General features: G+C 46.6%; 1 protein-coding gene across 2 annotated transcripts in view; it reads left to right on the top strand.

Annotated features, from left to right (window-relative positions):
* USP22 (ubiquitin specific peptidase 22) overlaps positions 1–12,956 on the top strand; it is a 101,832-nt gene extending 88,876 nt beyond the window's left edge. For both annotated transcript variants that reach the window (XM_048492555.1, XM_048492554.1), the window contains 5 exons: positions 2,233–2,359; positions 4,345–4,436; positions 7,408–7,470; positions 10,325–10,474; positions 12,173–12,956. In XM_048492555.1, coding sequence (XP_048348512.1) covers positions 2,233–2,359; positions 4,345–4,436; positions 7,408–7,470; positions 10,325–10,474; positions 12,173–12,215 — 475 coding nt within the window. In that variant the 3' untranslated portion in view covers positions 12,216–12,956. The remainder of the gene's footprint in view (positions 1–2,232; positions 2,360–4,344; positions 4,437–7,407; positions 7,471–10,324; positions 10,475–12,172) is intronic.
* The last annotated feature ends 1,585 nt before the right edge of the window (positions 12,957–14,541 follow it).

Genomic DNA, 14,541 nt, shown 5'->3' with positions numbered 1-14,541 from the left:
TGCTGTTCAGTGGAGTGAGAAAAGCAGGAAGGGGTTGTGTAGCCCTGCCATTGTCTGTTCCAGACCTGCCTAGAGTAGGAATGCTGCAAGAAGAGAAATCCAAGAAACACAACCCTCATCAAGGAATTTATCCACAATCATACAGAAAAAAAGATATGTGGGATAGACAGAATCATGGAGTTGGGAGTGACCCCAAAAAGGGCCATCAAGTCCAACCCCCTGCAATGCAGGAACATATAATTAGAGCACTCCTGACAGACGGCCATCCAGCCTCTCTTTAAAAACCTCCAAAGAAGGAGACTCCACCATACTCTGAGGTAGTGCATTCCACTTTTGAACTGCCCTTACTATCAGGAAGCTTTTCCTGATGTTTAGGTGGAACCTCTTTTTCCTCACCTTGAACCCATTACTTCTGGTCCTAGTCTCTGGAGCAGCAGAAGACAAGCTTGCTCCCTCACCAACATGACATCCCGTCGAATATCTAAACATGGCTATCATGTCACCTCTTCACCTTCTCTTCACCAAACTAAACATCCCCAGCCGCCTCTCCTCTTAGGGCATGGATTCCAGACCTTTGACCATTTTGGCTGCCGTCCTGTGGCCCTGTTCCAGCTTTTCAATATCCTTCTTGAATTTGGTGCCCAGTACTGTACACAATATTCCAGGTGAGGTCTAACCAACGCAGAATAGAGAGGTACAATTACATCCCTCGATTTTGACACTATACTCCTATTGATACAGCCCAGAATCGCATTGGCTTTCTTGGTCACCACATTGGTTGCTCATCTTCAAACTTTTTTTTTGGGGGGGGGGGGGGCATCTTTCTTAAGGCAAGGGAGCCTCAACAAATTCACACACCTTAGCAGAGGCTGGATGGCTGTCTGTCAGGAGTTCTCTGATTGCATGGCAGGGGGTTGGACTCGGTGGCCCTTGTGGTCTCTTCCAACTCTAGGATTCTGTGATTCTATGTTTCATTATCGAGGGGGCAGGGTTTTTTTTAATATCGGTGTACAAACGGTGAGAAATCAGAGAAGTTATGTCAAGTTTTGGGAGAGATTGTGTTGTGGCTTCAAAATTGACGAGAGCTGTGATGCTCCAAAGCTTCAAAGAGATCCACGGGTTCCAAGCGGCATAGTTCCAAGTGAGTTCGTGGACTGGAATTTGGTCATTCGCACTTTAGACTGCTAGTGTAAACATGTAACCGCTGTAGTAAGCCTTGGATCATTTAAAAACTTGTTTTTTTATCATAACATTTTAAAGCATTATTCGTTCCTGTTGTAGTTTCAGGCCAATTTTAAGCATTTACATGTGTTTATAAATTAGATTAATGTGTTCTGGGGTGAGAAATTGCTCTCTTGAAGTATCTGAAAGGCTGCCACTTAGAGGAGGGGCAGGGGCTGTTCCTCTTGGCCGCAGAGGACAGAACTCAGAATAATGGGTTTCAATTAGGGGCAGAAAGTTACCGGCTGGATATTTGGCAAAACATTTCTTACAGAAAGAGCTGTTCGGTACTGGAATCGGCTGCCTGGGGAAGAGGAGATCCCCCTCTTACTGGCAGTGTTTAAGAAGAAGAAGAGTTTGGATTCATATCCCCCCTTTCTCTCCTGTAGGAGACTCAAAGGGGCTTACAAACTCCTTTCCCTTCCCCTCACAACAAACACCCTGTGAGGTAGGTGGGGCTGAGAGAGCTCTGAGAAGCTGTGACTAGTCCAAGGTCAACCAGCTGGCGTGTGTTGGAGTGCACAGCCTAATCTGAATTCCCCAGATAAGCCTCCACAGCTCAAGTGGCAGAGCGGGGAATCAAACTCGGTTCCTCCAGATTAGAATGCACCTGCCCTTAGCTACTATGCCACAGCTTAAGCTGTAGTTGGACACCCTCTTGTCAGCTGATCCTGCATAGGGCAGGGGTTGGATTGGTGGCCTTTATGGCCCCTTGCCACTCTATGATTCTTCCTTTCACACATTGTTGTGCCCGGCTGGTACAAACGACTGTGCTGTCACTTCCTCCCCTGTTCTTTGTAGAGCACATATTTGCAACACAGATGTTTAGAAACGTATAGTTTTACGAGCGGTAGACTTGAGACAATCTGGCTTCTGCTGAAAAGGGCTCAGAAACTAGACATGGAGTCTCTGGCAGTACACTGCTGCCGCTGTAGAAATATCAGGCGCGATGCTATTGTCGTTACGCTACCTGTGCAGTGACAACCTCTCTCGTCTTACAATATGTTGCAGGTTTACAAGGCCAGAACATTTAGGAAGCAGTGCCAAAATCAAATGTAGTGGTTGCCATAGCTACCAGGAATCTACCAAACAACTCACTATGAAGAAATTACCCATCGTGGCCTGTTTTCATCTCAAAGTAAGTCGCCGAGTCGCTGTTGCTTTAAGAGGGCAAAAGGGAATCTGCGAGAAACGTGTGCGGTGGGAAGATTTCATCTGGCAGTTTTAAAGCTGCGGTTTCCCCAGTGCCTACCCTCCTCCCTATTTCCAGTGCATGGAGAAATAGGTGTTTTGAACTAAAATAGCATTTGCGTCTCTGTAGCTGGATGGCGAAGGGACTCTCTTGCCCTGAGTCATTGTCTTCTTCCTCTACTGCTGCTTTTGTTGTAGCTTCGTTCATAGCCTGCCTTTCTCGCAGAGGCTCGAGACAGATTACAAAATATGTAAAATAGTTCGAACAACTAAACAAATCAGTGTAGGGACCTGAGGTTGAAGAACTGGAACACTGGATTGAAAAATGTCAAATTTGCGGCCAGCAGCCACAGACTTTAAAAGTGGCTTTAAAACTAGATTAGACAGATGGATGGAGGACAGGTCTATCAGTGGCTACTGGCCATGGTCACTAAACAGAGCCTCCACATTTCGAGGCAGTCAACCTCTGAATACCGGTGCCAAGAGGCAACATCAGGAGAAGGGCTTAGTCTCTGTGCCCTGTTGTTGGATAACAAGAGGGACTGTTGTGAGACAGTCTGTTGGACCCCCGCACTAGTCCAGCAGGGCTCTTCTGAGGTTCCCAGGAAAACAATGCAAGCAAAAGAAAGAAAGAAAAACTCAGGCAACAAACCTTCTAAAATTTGACATCCTGTACTGAAGAGAAGGTTACACGGGTAGAAAATATGAATTGCGATAAAAGGGGGTAGGTCAGGGGTGGTACATAGAATTACAGAATTACAGATGGCCCCAAGGGCCATCAAGTCCAACCCCCTGCAATGCAGAAACACATAATCAGAGCACTCCTGACAGATGGCCATCCAACCTCTCTTTAAAAACCTCCAAAGAAGGAGATTCCACCACCCTCTGAGTTGGTGCATTCTACCGTCGAACAGCCCTGACGGTCAGGAAGTTTTTCCTGATGCTGAGGTGGAATCTCTTCACCTTGAGTCCATTACTCCTGGTCTTAGTTTCTGGAGCAGCAAAAAACAAGCTTGCTCCCTCACCAACATGCAAAAATGTTTGTGTAGATTCCGTTACTATCCCTTTTAGAAGCAATGCCCTGAGCTGTTCTGTTGTACTATTGTTTGACCCCTTTCTAAACACATCCCTTTGTTCTGTTTTGCACGTTCCATGAACCTACGAAATTGGGAGAGGGGGACTTCTAGATAGCCTCTGGCAGGCCGTTGCGCAGAGTGGGAGCCGCCCCCTTTCGAGACGTCATAGTTTACGCCTCAAAACGGCTTTCAAATACCAAGGAACAAGCACCGCTACAGTCTAGCAGCTGTTGTAATGATATAACCACAAGTTATTTATAGCTTAACAAATATCAGATTCATGACGAAGGGGGCATATGCTCTGGAAGTCTTCATAATGAGGAAAGGAAACATAGTTCAGACTGCAACGCATTTTGCCCATTCTGAGCCTGACTAATTTCTTGTAGTAACCTACGGGGCAGCCCAGGGCAAAGTTACTCCAGGCAAAGTCCATTCATTTCAGCGGGCAAAAGCTAGACTGGCTCTGCCTCTGTATTGTGCTATTAGTCTCGTTGTTTGGGGAGTTTAACATCCTTCCGCCCCACCTGAGTCGACCAAAGCCAGCGCAGTGTACTGGTTAAGAGCAGGTGGACACGAATCTGGAGAACTGGGTTTGATTCCCCACCCTCCCCATGAAGCCTGCTGGGTGACCTTGGGCTAGCCACAGTTCTTTGGAACTCTCTCAGTCCCACCGACCTCACAAGGTGTCTGTTGTGGGGAGAGGAAGGGAAAGGAGTTCATAAGCTGCCTTGAGTCTCCTTACAGGAGTGAAAGGCAGAGTGTAAATCCAAACTCTTCTAGCCTTTAATGAGACCTGTGTACGTGCACAGAAATCAAGCTGTTTCCCTCTAATATCTGCTCGCTGTCTTTTCCCTAGCGGTTTGAACACTCAGCCAAACTGAGGCGAAAGATCACTACGTACGTCTCCTTTCCGCTGGAGTTGGACATGACGCCGTTTATGGCCTCCAGGTACGTTCCAAAGGGCCCAGGTTCTCACCAGGAACCAGGCAGGCACCAGGCGGGCTTTCCGCCACGTTTGCAGAGCAGGGCAATGCAAGAAATAACCAAACAGAACTTTCCAGATGAAATTGAACTTTCTGGAATTTCCTGGTTTCAAAAGGATCTGGCAGCAGGGTGCGTTTGGGTAACATGTCTTTAATAAATAGTGGTCAAACGAAATCAGTTTCAGAACTTGGGTTCAGCGAAAGCATTCTCACAGCAAGAGAGGCTGGGTAGTAGAACTAGTCTTCTCTTAAGACATTGCTTTCAATCAAGCCATTCAGTCAACATATATGGACTGCTGAAATTTGTGCTCAGGGAATTCCTGGTTTATCATCATACTAATTAACTGAGATGCACTTGGAAGACCATGTTTGGGAGAGCCAGCATGGTGTAGTGGTCAAGAGCAGATGATTTTAATCTGGAGAACTAGGTTTGATTCCCCACTCCTCCACCTGAGTGGCTTATCTGGTGAACCAGATGCGTTTCTGCACTCCTAAATTGCTGCTGGGTGACCTTGGGCTAGTCTCAGTTCTTTGGGAGCCACCATGTAAGCCACCTTGAGTCTCCTTATAGGAGAGAAAGGTGGGGTATAAATCCAAACTCTTCTTCTCCTTCTCCTTCTTTGCCAAGGAATAACAAACCAACACCTTATTGGAGAGTCCTTCTGTGGAGATCCTCTTTTATGGAACAGAATTAGCTGATCGTAGCAAACATAAGAAATTCGTGTCCACTCAACACATGGCCAGGTGCCTCATCACCTGTGAATTGGACAAAACATACCTCGGCACACAATCATGCCATGCTGTGCCATGGAGAGAAATGCATGTCACTGTGACCTGCCTCTGAAGATGCCAGCCATAGATGTGGGTGAAACATTAGGAGCGAAAACTGCCAGACCACAGCTACACAGTCCAGAAAACCCATAACAGTCAGATGAAAAATAACCTCCCTTTTGTAAAGGCGGGGCTCGCAAGCAGACGCGTCAAAGTATGCTCGTTCAAACCCATAGGAAGTGAAAATTTGAAACCTGTTTGGTTGCAGTTATCGCTTGCAGTGAGAGCAAAATGAATATTTTGTAGTCGCGATGCCCCTTAGCACTTTTAAAACAGCAGTAATTTCCTCCCAAAGAGATTTGTACATCTTGAGCTTTGAAGCGATCCGAGTACAGGCATTTAAGAATGAGTTCATGCCGGATCTTCTCGTCCCTTTGTAGATGGAAAATTTGGTGGCAAGAGTTAGGCATTAATTTTTAAAAGGTTCCAAATATTGTCTGGATAATCGCTTCCAGCAACCTGTGAGAATAAACCAGTTTGCTCAAAAACATAAAATATTCTAACGAGCGAGAGGAAGAGGCGCCCGACAGCATAAAGAAGGATAATGCAATTAAGGCTTCTTTTCAATGAAGAATTGGATTAATTTTCTCTTCCTTTCTGTTTCGGGATTTACATAAAGTACTTTTTAGTTGTAAATTGTTAACAGGATACGTCATGGGCAATCTTAACACAAGCAGCCCACGCTGCATTAACAAAGAATGAACTCAAAGGTCTGAGTGTGATTGGGTAGAGGGCAACACCATCTTCCTTCAAATTCACTGTTTTTAGCCATCACAGCGGGAGAATTGTGAACAAATTGGACAAAATGCACTTCACGGCATATGTGATTTCCAGCCAATGAAAACAAAAGTCCCAAATCACACGAGGACACCCAAGGACCTTTTGAACCACATCGATATCCTCCAGCATCTAATCATTTTTCATAATTCAGCGTTCCGTAGAAGGTCGGAAAATTTAGGGCCCTTGGTTCCCGCTGAAAAATCTCACAAATGCATCTTGTGAAAGATTTCTCTTTTAAAACAAACCCAGATACATGCTGACACGTCAGTCAGACAATGTCCTGCCCTTGACAGGACTGGTAGTTCTGTTCGTCATAAAACCCACAACTTTAGCACAGAGAATCTACCTCAATAGTGATCTATTCTGGCCACATCTGGGGCAGTCAGTCGTGTTCATATAACACCAGTTCTTAGAGAACTACACTGGCTGCTGGTCTAGTTCTGAATAATTTCAAAGTTTTGGTATTGATGTTTAAGGCCTTGAGCGGTAGTATCATATCTACAGGACTTCAGCTCCCCTTCTTGCCCTACGAAGCTCCTCTGTCGGAAGGAAACCTCCTGGTGATCCCTGGCCCGAGGGATATCCAGCTGGCTTCGGCGAAAGCCTGGGCTTTTACGGCCCCGGTTCTGGCCTGGTGAAACAACTACCTGTCAGGACCCTGTGGGAATTATGTCAATTCCATAGGGCCTGCAAGACATGGTTGTTCCACCAGGTCTTTTCCAACTAGCCAGCCGGATTGTCTGAACTTATTATAACATCTTTTTGGTCTCCGGGCAGGTTGAGGAGGGAAGGCGGGAATCATAAACCATTTCACTACCACTTTAGCGTTATTTTAAATTGTTTTAGATTGTTTAAAATGTTAATTTTAGATGTGGATTTATATTTTTAATCTGTGGAATGTCTGAACTGTGTCGTGACCCGTCCAGAGCTCTTCAGGGATGGGTGGGATATAAATCTGAAGTAAATAAAATAAATAAATCTCAGGAAAGGGGAGAGGGAGGGGGAATCTGTTAAATTTACAATTTACAGGGTGTAATATTTGGAGTGCCAAGGTACAGACTCTTGAAATGTCATACGCCGAAAATCTTGTCGGTCTCTAAAAGGGCTACTGGGTTCTAGTCTCCCAAGTTCGGCTGTTCAGCTGTCATTATTGTGGACGTTGCCGAGGACTTCAGCCTTTTGTTAAGTGCATTCCTCAGAAATCCCCCCAATTAAACACTTCGAAATTAGCTCAGTCTGAAGAAACTAAAGGGCTCTTTATGGCTTGTTGTCTTGTCTTCCAAGGACCATTGAACAGTTTGTGTCTTGTTGGGTTTTTTTTGCAGTAAAGAGAGCAGGATGAACGGGCAGTACCAGCAACCAGCGGATAGTCTAAACAATGATAATAAGTAAGTAGAGTTGCACGGTGTGGCTTTTCCTGTTGGGCTGAAAGCGGAGCAGAAATGATTCCATGTCTCCCTGAGCTAGGCTGGGGCCAGGGTGGGAAGAGAAGCATAATATACAACAGCTCCCCGCAGCTTCCATGTTTTGCTGCCGCGATTCCTCCTTTCGTTCCTTCGTTTCCGTCTGTGCCGCCTCTAGCAACCAGTTCCCCTTTCCCAGTATTACCTGCTCATTGCCATTGCTTGCATCACAAACCTTGACATTCCTGCTCTCGGCCTCTTAAAGCTGGCAGAGACGGCAGAAAATACAGCCTATGTTTTAAAAAGCCCAGGACTTGGTGGAAGTGGTGATGAATGGGTGGATGCCAGAAAGAGAAAGAAACGTATCCTGGCTGTTGTTTGCAGACAGGTGGGTGGGACAGCCACACTCGACTGTAGCTCGGCAAAGCAACGCTCATCTCCCATGTTCAACGGTTTCAAGAATAGTCAGAGTTGAGTTGGGTGAGTGGAAGGTTGTTCTCAACAGGGTCAGTATACTGAGGGGAAACAAAGCATGCAGGTTGGCCAGTGGTTAAGAGCAGGTGCACTCTAATCTGGAGAACCAGGTTTGATTCCCTGCTCTGCCACTTGAGCTGTGGAGGCTTATCTGGTGAACCAGATTAGCTTGTGCATTCCAACACATCCCCACTGGGTGACCTTGGGCTAGTCACAATTCTTGGGAGCTCTCTCAGCCCCACCCACTTCACAGGGTGTTTGTTGTGGAGGGGTGGGAGGGGAAGGAGATTGTAAACTCCTTTGAGTCTCCTTATAGGAGAGAGAGGGGGGATAAAAAAATCCAAACTTCTCCTCCTCCTCCTCTTTTTCTTCTTCTTAACTAACATCTTTCCCTGGGATCAGGTAGAGACCGAATTGCTCAGCCTGACCAGCCAAGCCAGAGCCTTGAAGAGTTACAGGTCTAGGTGAAATTCCATTGGCTGCTGGCATCACCTGACAGCTGCCTCACGACCCCGCTTTTCCAGCAGCATTATGGGTAACTGAGTGCAAGGCAGCATAGCAGGCTCGCAGCTCCCTTTTCTGGCAAACCGTGGCTGGTGGCATAGAGGCCAAAGCTGGGATCTGTCAGCTGGAGGCCACTGTTGAAAAAACCCTGCCTCTTTACACAGGCCATGAGCTTCCCAGGGCCGTTGAGCAGGTTATGATAGATGAAAAGAGTGCAGAGCAGGTTAGATCCTTTTTCACTTAGTTTCACCTGGCAGCTCTTCTGACCCCTACCCCTAGACCCCGTGCAGGTCCCACCATCACCTGCGTGACTGTTTTGGTGGTCAGCAGGGGTTTCCTTCTCCCTTTTTCTCCCGTGCAAAGCAAGTTGAATCCAATCACTTGCTAGATAAGCAGATTTTTATCCCGCTATACCCAGTCCCCGCTACAGAAGGGCCAAGGGACGGCTTTCACTTCCAAAGAGAAGACAGAGGGTCACCTTCCCAGCCTAAATCTGTCGAGCCACCTGCGATGCCTTCTCTCTCATTTCTTTGTAAATAAAAAATAATAGGTGCAAAATAATGTTTATGTATCCCTGTCTTTCTCTGTATTTTGCTGCCACCAGACATTTAATTCCAAACCTCTTTATAATTTCCCCCAAAGTAGCGTGCCCGATCTTTAAAACAGTTTCAAAGGGCCACGTGGTCCAGAGGGAAATTACTAGCGTGGGACCTCCAGGTTGCGTTTAACACATTAAAGTGTTACTTGTGTTATGTTCCGCAGCTTAAAGGTTTCAAAAAAACCGAATTACAATAAATAAGACAAACTGAGGCAACAGTTTCGGCTGAGGCGACTTTCGCTTTACATCAATCTCCCTTGCAGCTGTGAGACTCTATTAGGATTTGACTCCCGTTTCTAGTCTCTCAGTGTTTCTACACCCTCTGACTCGGTTTCGCTCAGATGGACTCCCCGTCTCCCAGATTTTACACATTCTGACTCTCTCTCTCAGTTCAACACAGACTCTCCTCAGTCACTCTCCAGTATCAACCATTCTCCTCACCCTCTCACCCCCCCCTTTTCTTTCTTAACAGGTCTTCTGTTTGTTTCCTCCAGGATACCAGTGGATGACTACGATCCCCATCAGCCGTTGCCAGCGTGGCTGTTCAGCAGAGCTGATGGGAATCGTATTCTATGAACATCTGGAGGGCCATAGGTTGGAGACCCCTGTTCTACAACTTACCTCTCAATTTAAAGAAACACGTTCATGCAACATTGTGAAACATCACACCAGCATGTCATGGTCTTAGAATCATAGAGTTGGAAGAGACCCCAAAGGGCTATCAAGCCCAACCCCCTGCAATGCAGGAACACACAATCAAAGCACTTCTGACAGATGGCCATCCAGCCTCTCTTTAAAAACCTCCAAAGAAGGAGACTCCGCCACACTCCGAGGTGGTGCATTCCACTGTCGAACAGCCTTTCCTGTCAGGACATCTTTCCTGATGTTTAGGTGGAATCTCTTTTCCTTCCCCTTGAACCCATGACTCCTGGTCCTAGTCTCTGGAGCAGCAGAAAACAAGCTTACTCCCTCACCAAGATGACATCCCTTCAAATATCTAAACATGGCTATCATGTCACCTCTTCACCTTCTCTTCACCAAACTGAACATCCCCAGCTCTCTGAGCCTCTCCTGGTAGGGCGTGGATTCCAGACCTTTTACCTCTGCCTTGTTTTTAACAGGATCTATCTTTGCTGTGGTTGAACAGGGAACGCGGGGCACTTTTGTAAAGGCCCAGGAGCCATTAAGTGGGAAGGTAGCAAGAAGGGACGGTGGTGATTGTATTCTCCCTGACAGCCCTCTTTCTGCTTCCCCTCCCGCCAGGTATTCCTTGTTCGCAGTAGTTAATCACCAAGGAACCCTGGAGAGCGGGCACTATACCAGCTTTATCCGGCAACACAAGGACCAGTGGTTCAAATGCGATGACGCCATCATTACCAAGGCTACCATTAAAGATGTTCTAGACAGTGAAGGGTACGTCCTTCAGCCTGAACAAAACACGAGGCCAGGCAGCCCCCTGTTTTACTGCGGCCACCACAGCCCCCCTGCTCCCAACGCTGGCTTCTGATCTTTTCCTCTTTGAAGCTCAGCAAAATTTAAAACGCCGTTGAGTCCTAGGCAAGGGGAGGAGAAAAGAGAGGGTAACGTAGCACGAAGCGAGAGAGAAGAAGTTTTGGGTTCGTTACGGTAGTGTCTTGGGGTTAGGGTGTCGGGTTGCAGCGGAGAGAAGCTGGGAACTGTCTGCCAGAGTCGCAGAAAGCCAGTTTGATAGTCCATTAAGCCAGTTTGTTCCAAGAGGTCCAGCCCGAGGGTCAGAGTTTGCAGAGTCACCAGGTGGGAAGATGCGATACAGCAGTCATGTGCTTCATTGTGTCCAGGCCTGTGCATTCTGCAATACCCTTTAGTATGTATGTATGTATGTATGTATGTATGAATGAATGAATGAAGAATGAATGAATGAATGAAGAATGAATGAATGAATGAATGAATGAATGAATGAATGAATGAATGAATGAATGAATGAATGAATGAATGAATGAATGAATGAATAAATGAATCGAAGGAATAAATCAATTGGTCAGATTCAACTGGTTAAAGTTATGGAAAGTTGGGCTGTGTGGCAAAATATGAAGTCTGGTAGATCTTGCCACATAACAGCTGCTTCGCCTGCATCTGTGGCTGGCATCCTCAGAGGTGTATCACAGAGAGGTTACCCCACTAAACATTCCCTTCTCACTAGACACAGTGTGTAACAGACTTCTCTCTGTGGTACACCTCTGAAGGTGCCAGCCACAAATGCAGGCAAAATGTTAGGAACAAGATCTATCAGACCACGGCCACACAGCCCAGAAAACCCACCACAACCAGCTGAATGAATAAATGTTTATTTACATTTATCATAAAAGACCAAATTCCAAATTTTTACAAAGAGGTTTAAAAAATATAAAATAGAACTTATTTTAACATTCCTCTAAAAGAACTGATGGTCTCCCATCCACCTGCTTTCCTGCATTTGCTCACTAAAACACAAAACCAACTACATTACTGGAAATTCTTTGGTCCTTCCCGAACAGTAAATAGTCCAATTTCCATGTGTTATCTTTTCCAGCCCATTCAATCAAGTTAGGCCCCGGGATTTCTTCTCTTAAGCTTATATAGAGGGCACTGAAGGAACTTGTGTTCAAGTGAATCCACTTCTTCCAGGGAGCAACCATAGAGCCTCTGTTCATAGGATACTCCTTTGTATAGGACATCCTGAGACACTAGCCTTCATCCTGCAAGGAATCTGAGGGGAAACAAAGGCATTCAGGTTGGCCAGCGTGGTGTAGTGTTTAAGAGCAGATGTACTCTAATCTGGAGAACTGGGTTTGATTCCCCGCTCTGCCACTTGAGCTGTGGAGGATTATCCGGTGAACCAGATCAGCTTGTGCATTCCAACACACACCAGCTGGGTGACCTTGGGCTAGTCACAGTTCTTCAGAGCTCTCTCCGCCCCACCTACCTCACAGGGTGTTTGTTGTGAGGGAGGAAGGGAAAGGAGCTTGTAAGCCACCTTGAGTCTCCTTAGAGAAGAGAAAGGGGGGGATATAAATCCAACTTTTCTTCTTCTCCTCCTCTTTCCCCATCTCACAATGATTGTTTTTAATTTTTTTAATTTTATTTTTTTGGCAGGTATTTGCTGTTCTACCACAAACAGTTCCTGGAGTACGAATAGCCTTGCCCTGCTGCTTGAGAAAGGAGAGAAGAAAAAAACGCAAGGAAGCAAAGTGAACGGCAGCCTTCCGAAAAGAGGGGGGGGAGGGGAAAGACACACCAACCTACCTGAAATGAAAAGACACCCATTCTACACCTTAGCGCTGAGCTGCAAAACAGGACCTGCTTGCTGCGGGCTCCCAGCCCAGCGGAGTCAGAAGCAAACCCATGTTTTCCACCTGTGTAACGCAGTCCTGCGGGACAGAAGAGGGGGGGGGGAATAAAAGAGGCGACAGGCAGTGACTTTTTTTGTGAGAGGAAATATAATAATGGAAAGATTGCTCTAGGTTTTGGGAGGGGCGGGGAAATTGGGAGTCCATACGCTGGCACATCTCCCAGAGCTCCTCCGGGAAAAAAAAATGTGTGTGGGAAGGCTGGGGGGTGCGTGTGTGTGTACTCTCATCTCCATTAAAAAAAAAAAGCATCTTCTCCATTGGTGCTTCTGCTCCGACTTCGACCAATCATACGACAGTTATAATTTAAAAAGCGAAAGCGAAAGGAAACCCTTGAATCCGAACCCGTGTTGTTGTTTTTTAAAAAAAAAAAGAAAAAAGGAAAAAAAGAATCAACGCCATTGGGTCCGAGCGCAGTGCAAAAAAAAAAAAAAACAACGGAGGAGACATCGGGACTACGCAACGGAAATGGACTTTGCAAGTACCTTTTTATTTGTGAATTTTAGTTATTAAATAAATACAGTATGAAATTATTAGGCTCGTTTTTGGGGGGGCGGACATGAAAAGATGCTATTGCCGTAGCAACTGCTTTGGGCACCCTCCTACTCAACAGGTAACTTTGAGCGGCCCCAGAACTGCCAATCAGATGTGTCTGCTCAAGTTCTTCTTCCGTTTGAATGCCAGCGCCCCCGTTTTTGTTTTCCACAAATAGTTATGTCCTTGGTTTCCTCCCCACTCTCCCATTTGTTCGGCACCCCCCGTCCCCCTGCAAGAATGGAATGCGTAATTGCTACCAGTTTTTAAAAAATGCAAGAAAGAGAATGAATGAATTGGCCTGTTTATATTGTAAAAGCCATCTTGGTTGTTTTCTTGGAGGCGGGAACAAATTGTGAATCAGCCGGATGTCTTCCTCTGTCTCTGGCCGACGGCGGATCCTGTCTTTGCCGCCCTCCCTCTCTGAAGAAATATAGCCCTTGTGAGACACTCTGAAAAAAGCCTGCCATCTGCTTTCTGCCGCGATTGGGTGCTGTGGTTGCGATTAATTTCTGACTCCTGGACCCTTCTGCCTACCTACCAGACGTGACAGTAAACAAGGTCTCTTTCCTTTGCTCTTCTTTTATGAGTCCCTTATCTCCGAGATACATTAATTTCTCTCGTGCATCACACCCTCTCTGTATACAAAGCCCAGCCCTCAGCTGCTCCATTTGTTGGCGGCTGGCTTCTGCTCCGTCGTTCCTCCCCGCTTTTCCCCCTTTTTCACTGTCTAGACACTGACTTGAGAGTCCGCAGGGGTTGTGTGGTTTGTAACGAAGAGGGAGGACCAGGTTTGATTTGCAGCTTGGGAGAAAAGGAGTCACCTTGTTGAACCTCTTCAGAATGCACAAACGCACAAATGGCACCCCCCCTACACCCCCCCTACACACACACCAATACACACATGCAATGACAACAGAGACTGGCTTTGTGTGTGTGTGTGTGTGCCCCCCCCCCCCCCCGGTTCCTTGTGTTAATGGCCTCTGCAAACGCTCCCCTCCCTTCCAAAAGTGCCAGATGTCTGAGGGGCCTTTTTTGTTCTTCTTCTGTTTTAAAGGACAGCGCTTCTAAAAACTTCACCACTCCGTCACCTCCGCAAGGTCTTTTGATATTTTGAAAACTTGATCTGGCATTCTAGGAGCGTTACCGTGATCCAGAAATTTCCTAGCGCGCACGGAACAAATTGTCCTCTGCCTCTGTGTAAGTTCACGTCAGGTACCCTGGAGGGAAAAGGGGAGTCGATTTGCTGATCTGCCTTGTGCGTGTTTCACCTGCATGGTAGAATCCCACTGCACGGTGGACGGCAGAGACGTTGCAACAAACCCCTCCCTGTGGCGAAGAGAGCCGATCTGCAATACCTTAGCTTTGTATGTGCAGTGTAGGTTCAGCTAACATGTAGATATTGCTTGCAGGCTCACATGCTTCGGGTTCTCCACCTCCGGTTGGGGGACTTGCCTCTCTTGTGACAGGCAGTGGAGGAGAAGAAATAGGAGAGAGACAGCTAGTGTCCCCGGAGATTAGAGTTAGAAGGCTGGCCGCGGCCTAGGCGTGATCTTGAGGGCCAGGTAGGTGGATTTCTAC

The sequence above is a fragment of the Sphaerodactylus townsendi genome, linkage group LG04 (genome assembly GCF_021028975.2).
Source record: "Sphaerodactylus townsendi isolate TG3544 linkage group LG04, MPM_Stown_v2.3, whole genome shotgun sequence".
Taxonomy (NCBI): Eukaryota; Metazoa; Chordata; class Lepidosauria; order Squamata; family Sphaerodactylidae; genus Sphaerodactylus; species Sphaerodactylus townsendi.
Note: the sequence above shows the minus strand (reverse complement) of the source record. Positions and strands in the feature narration are given on the sequence as shown.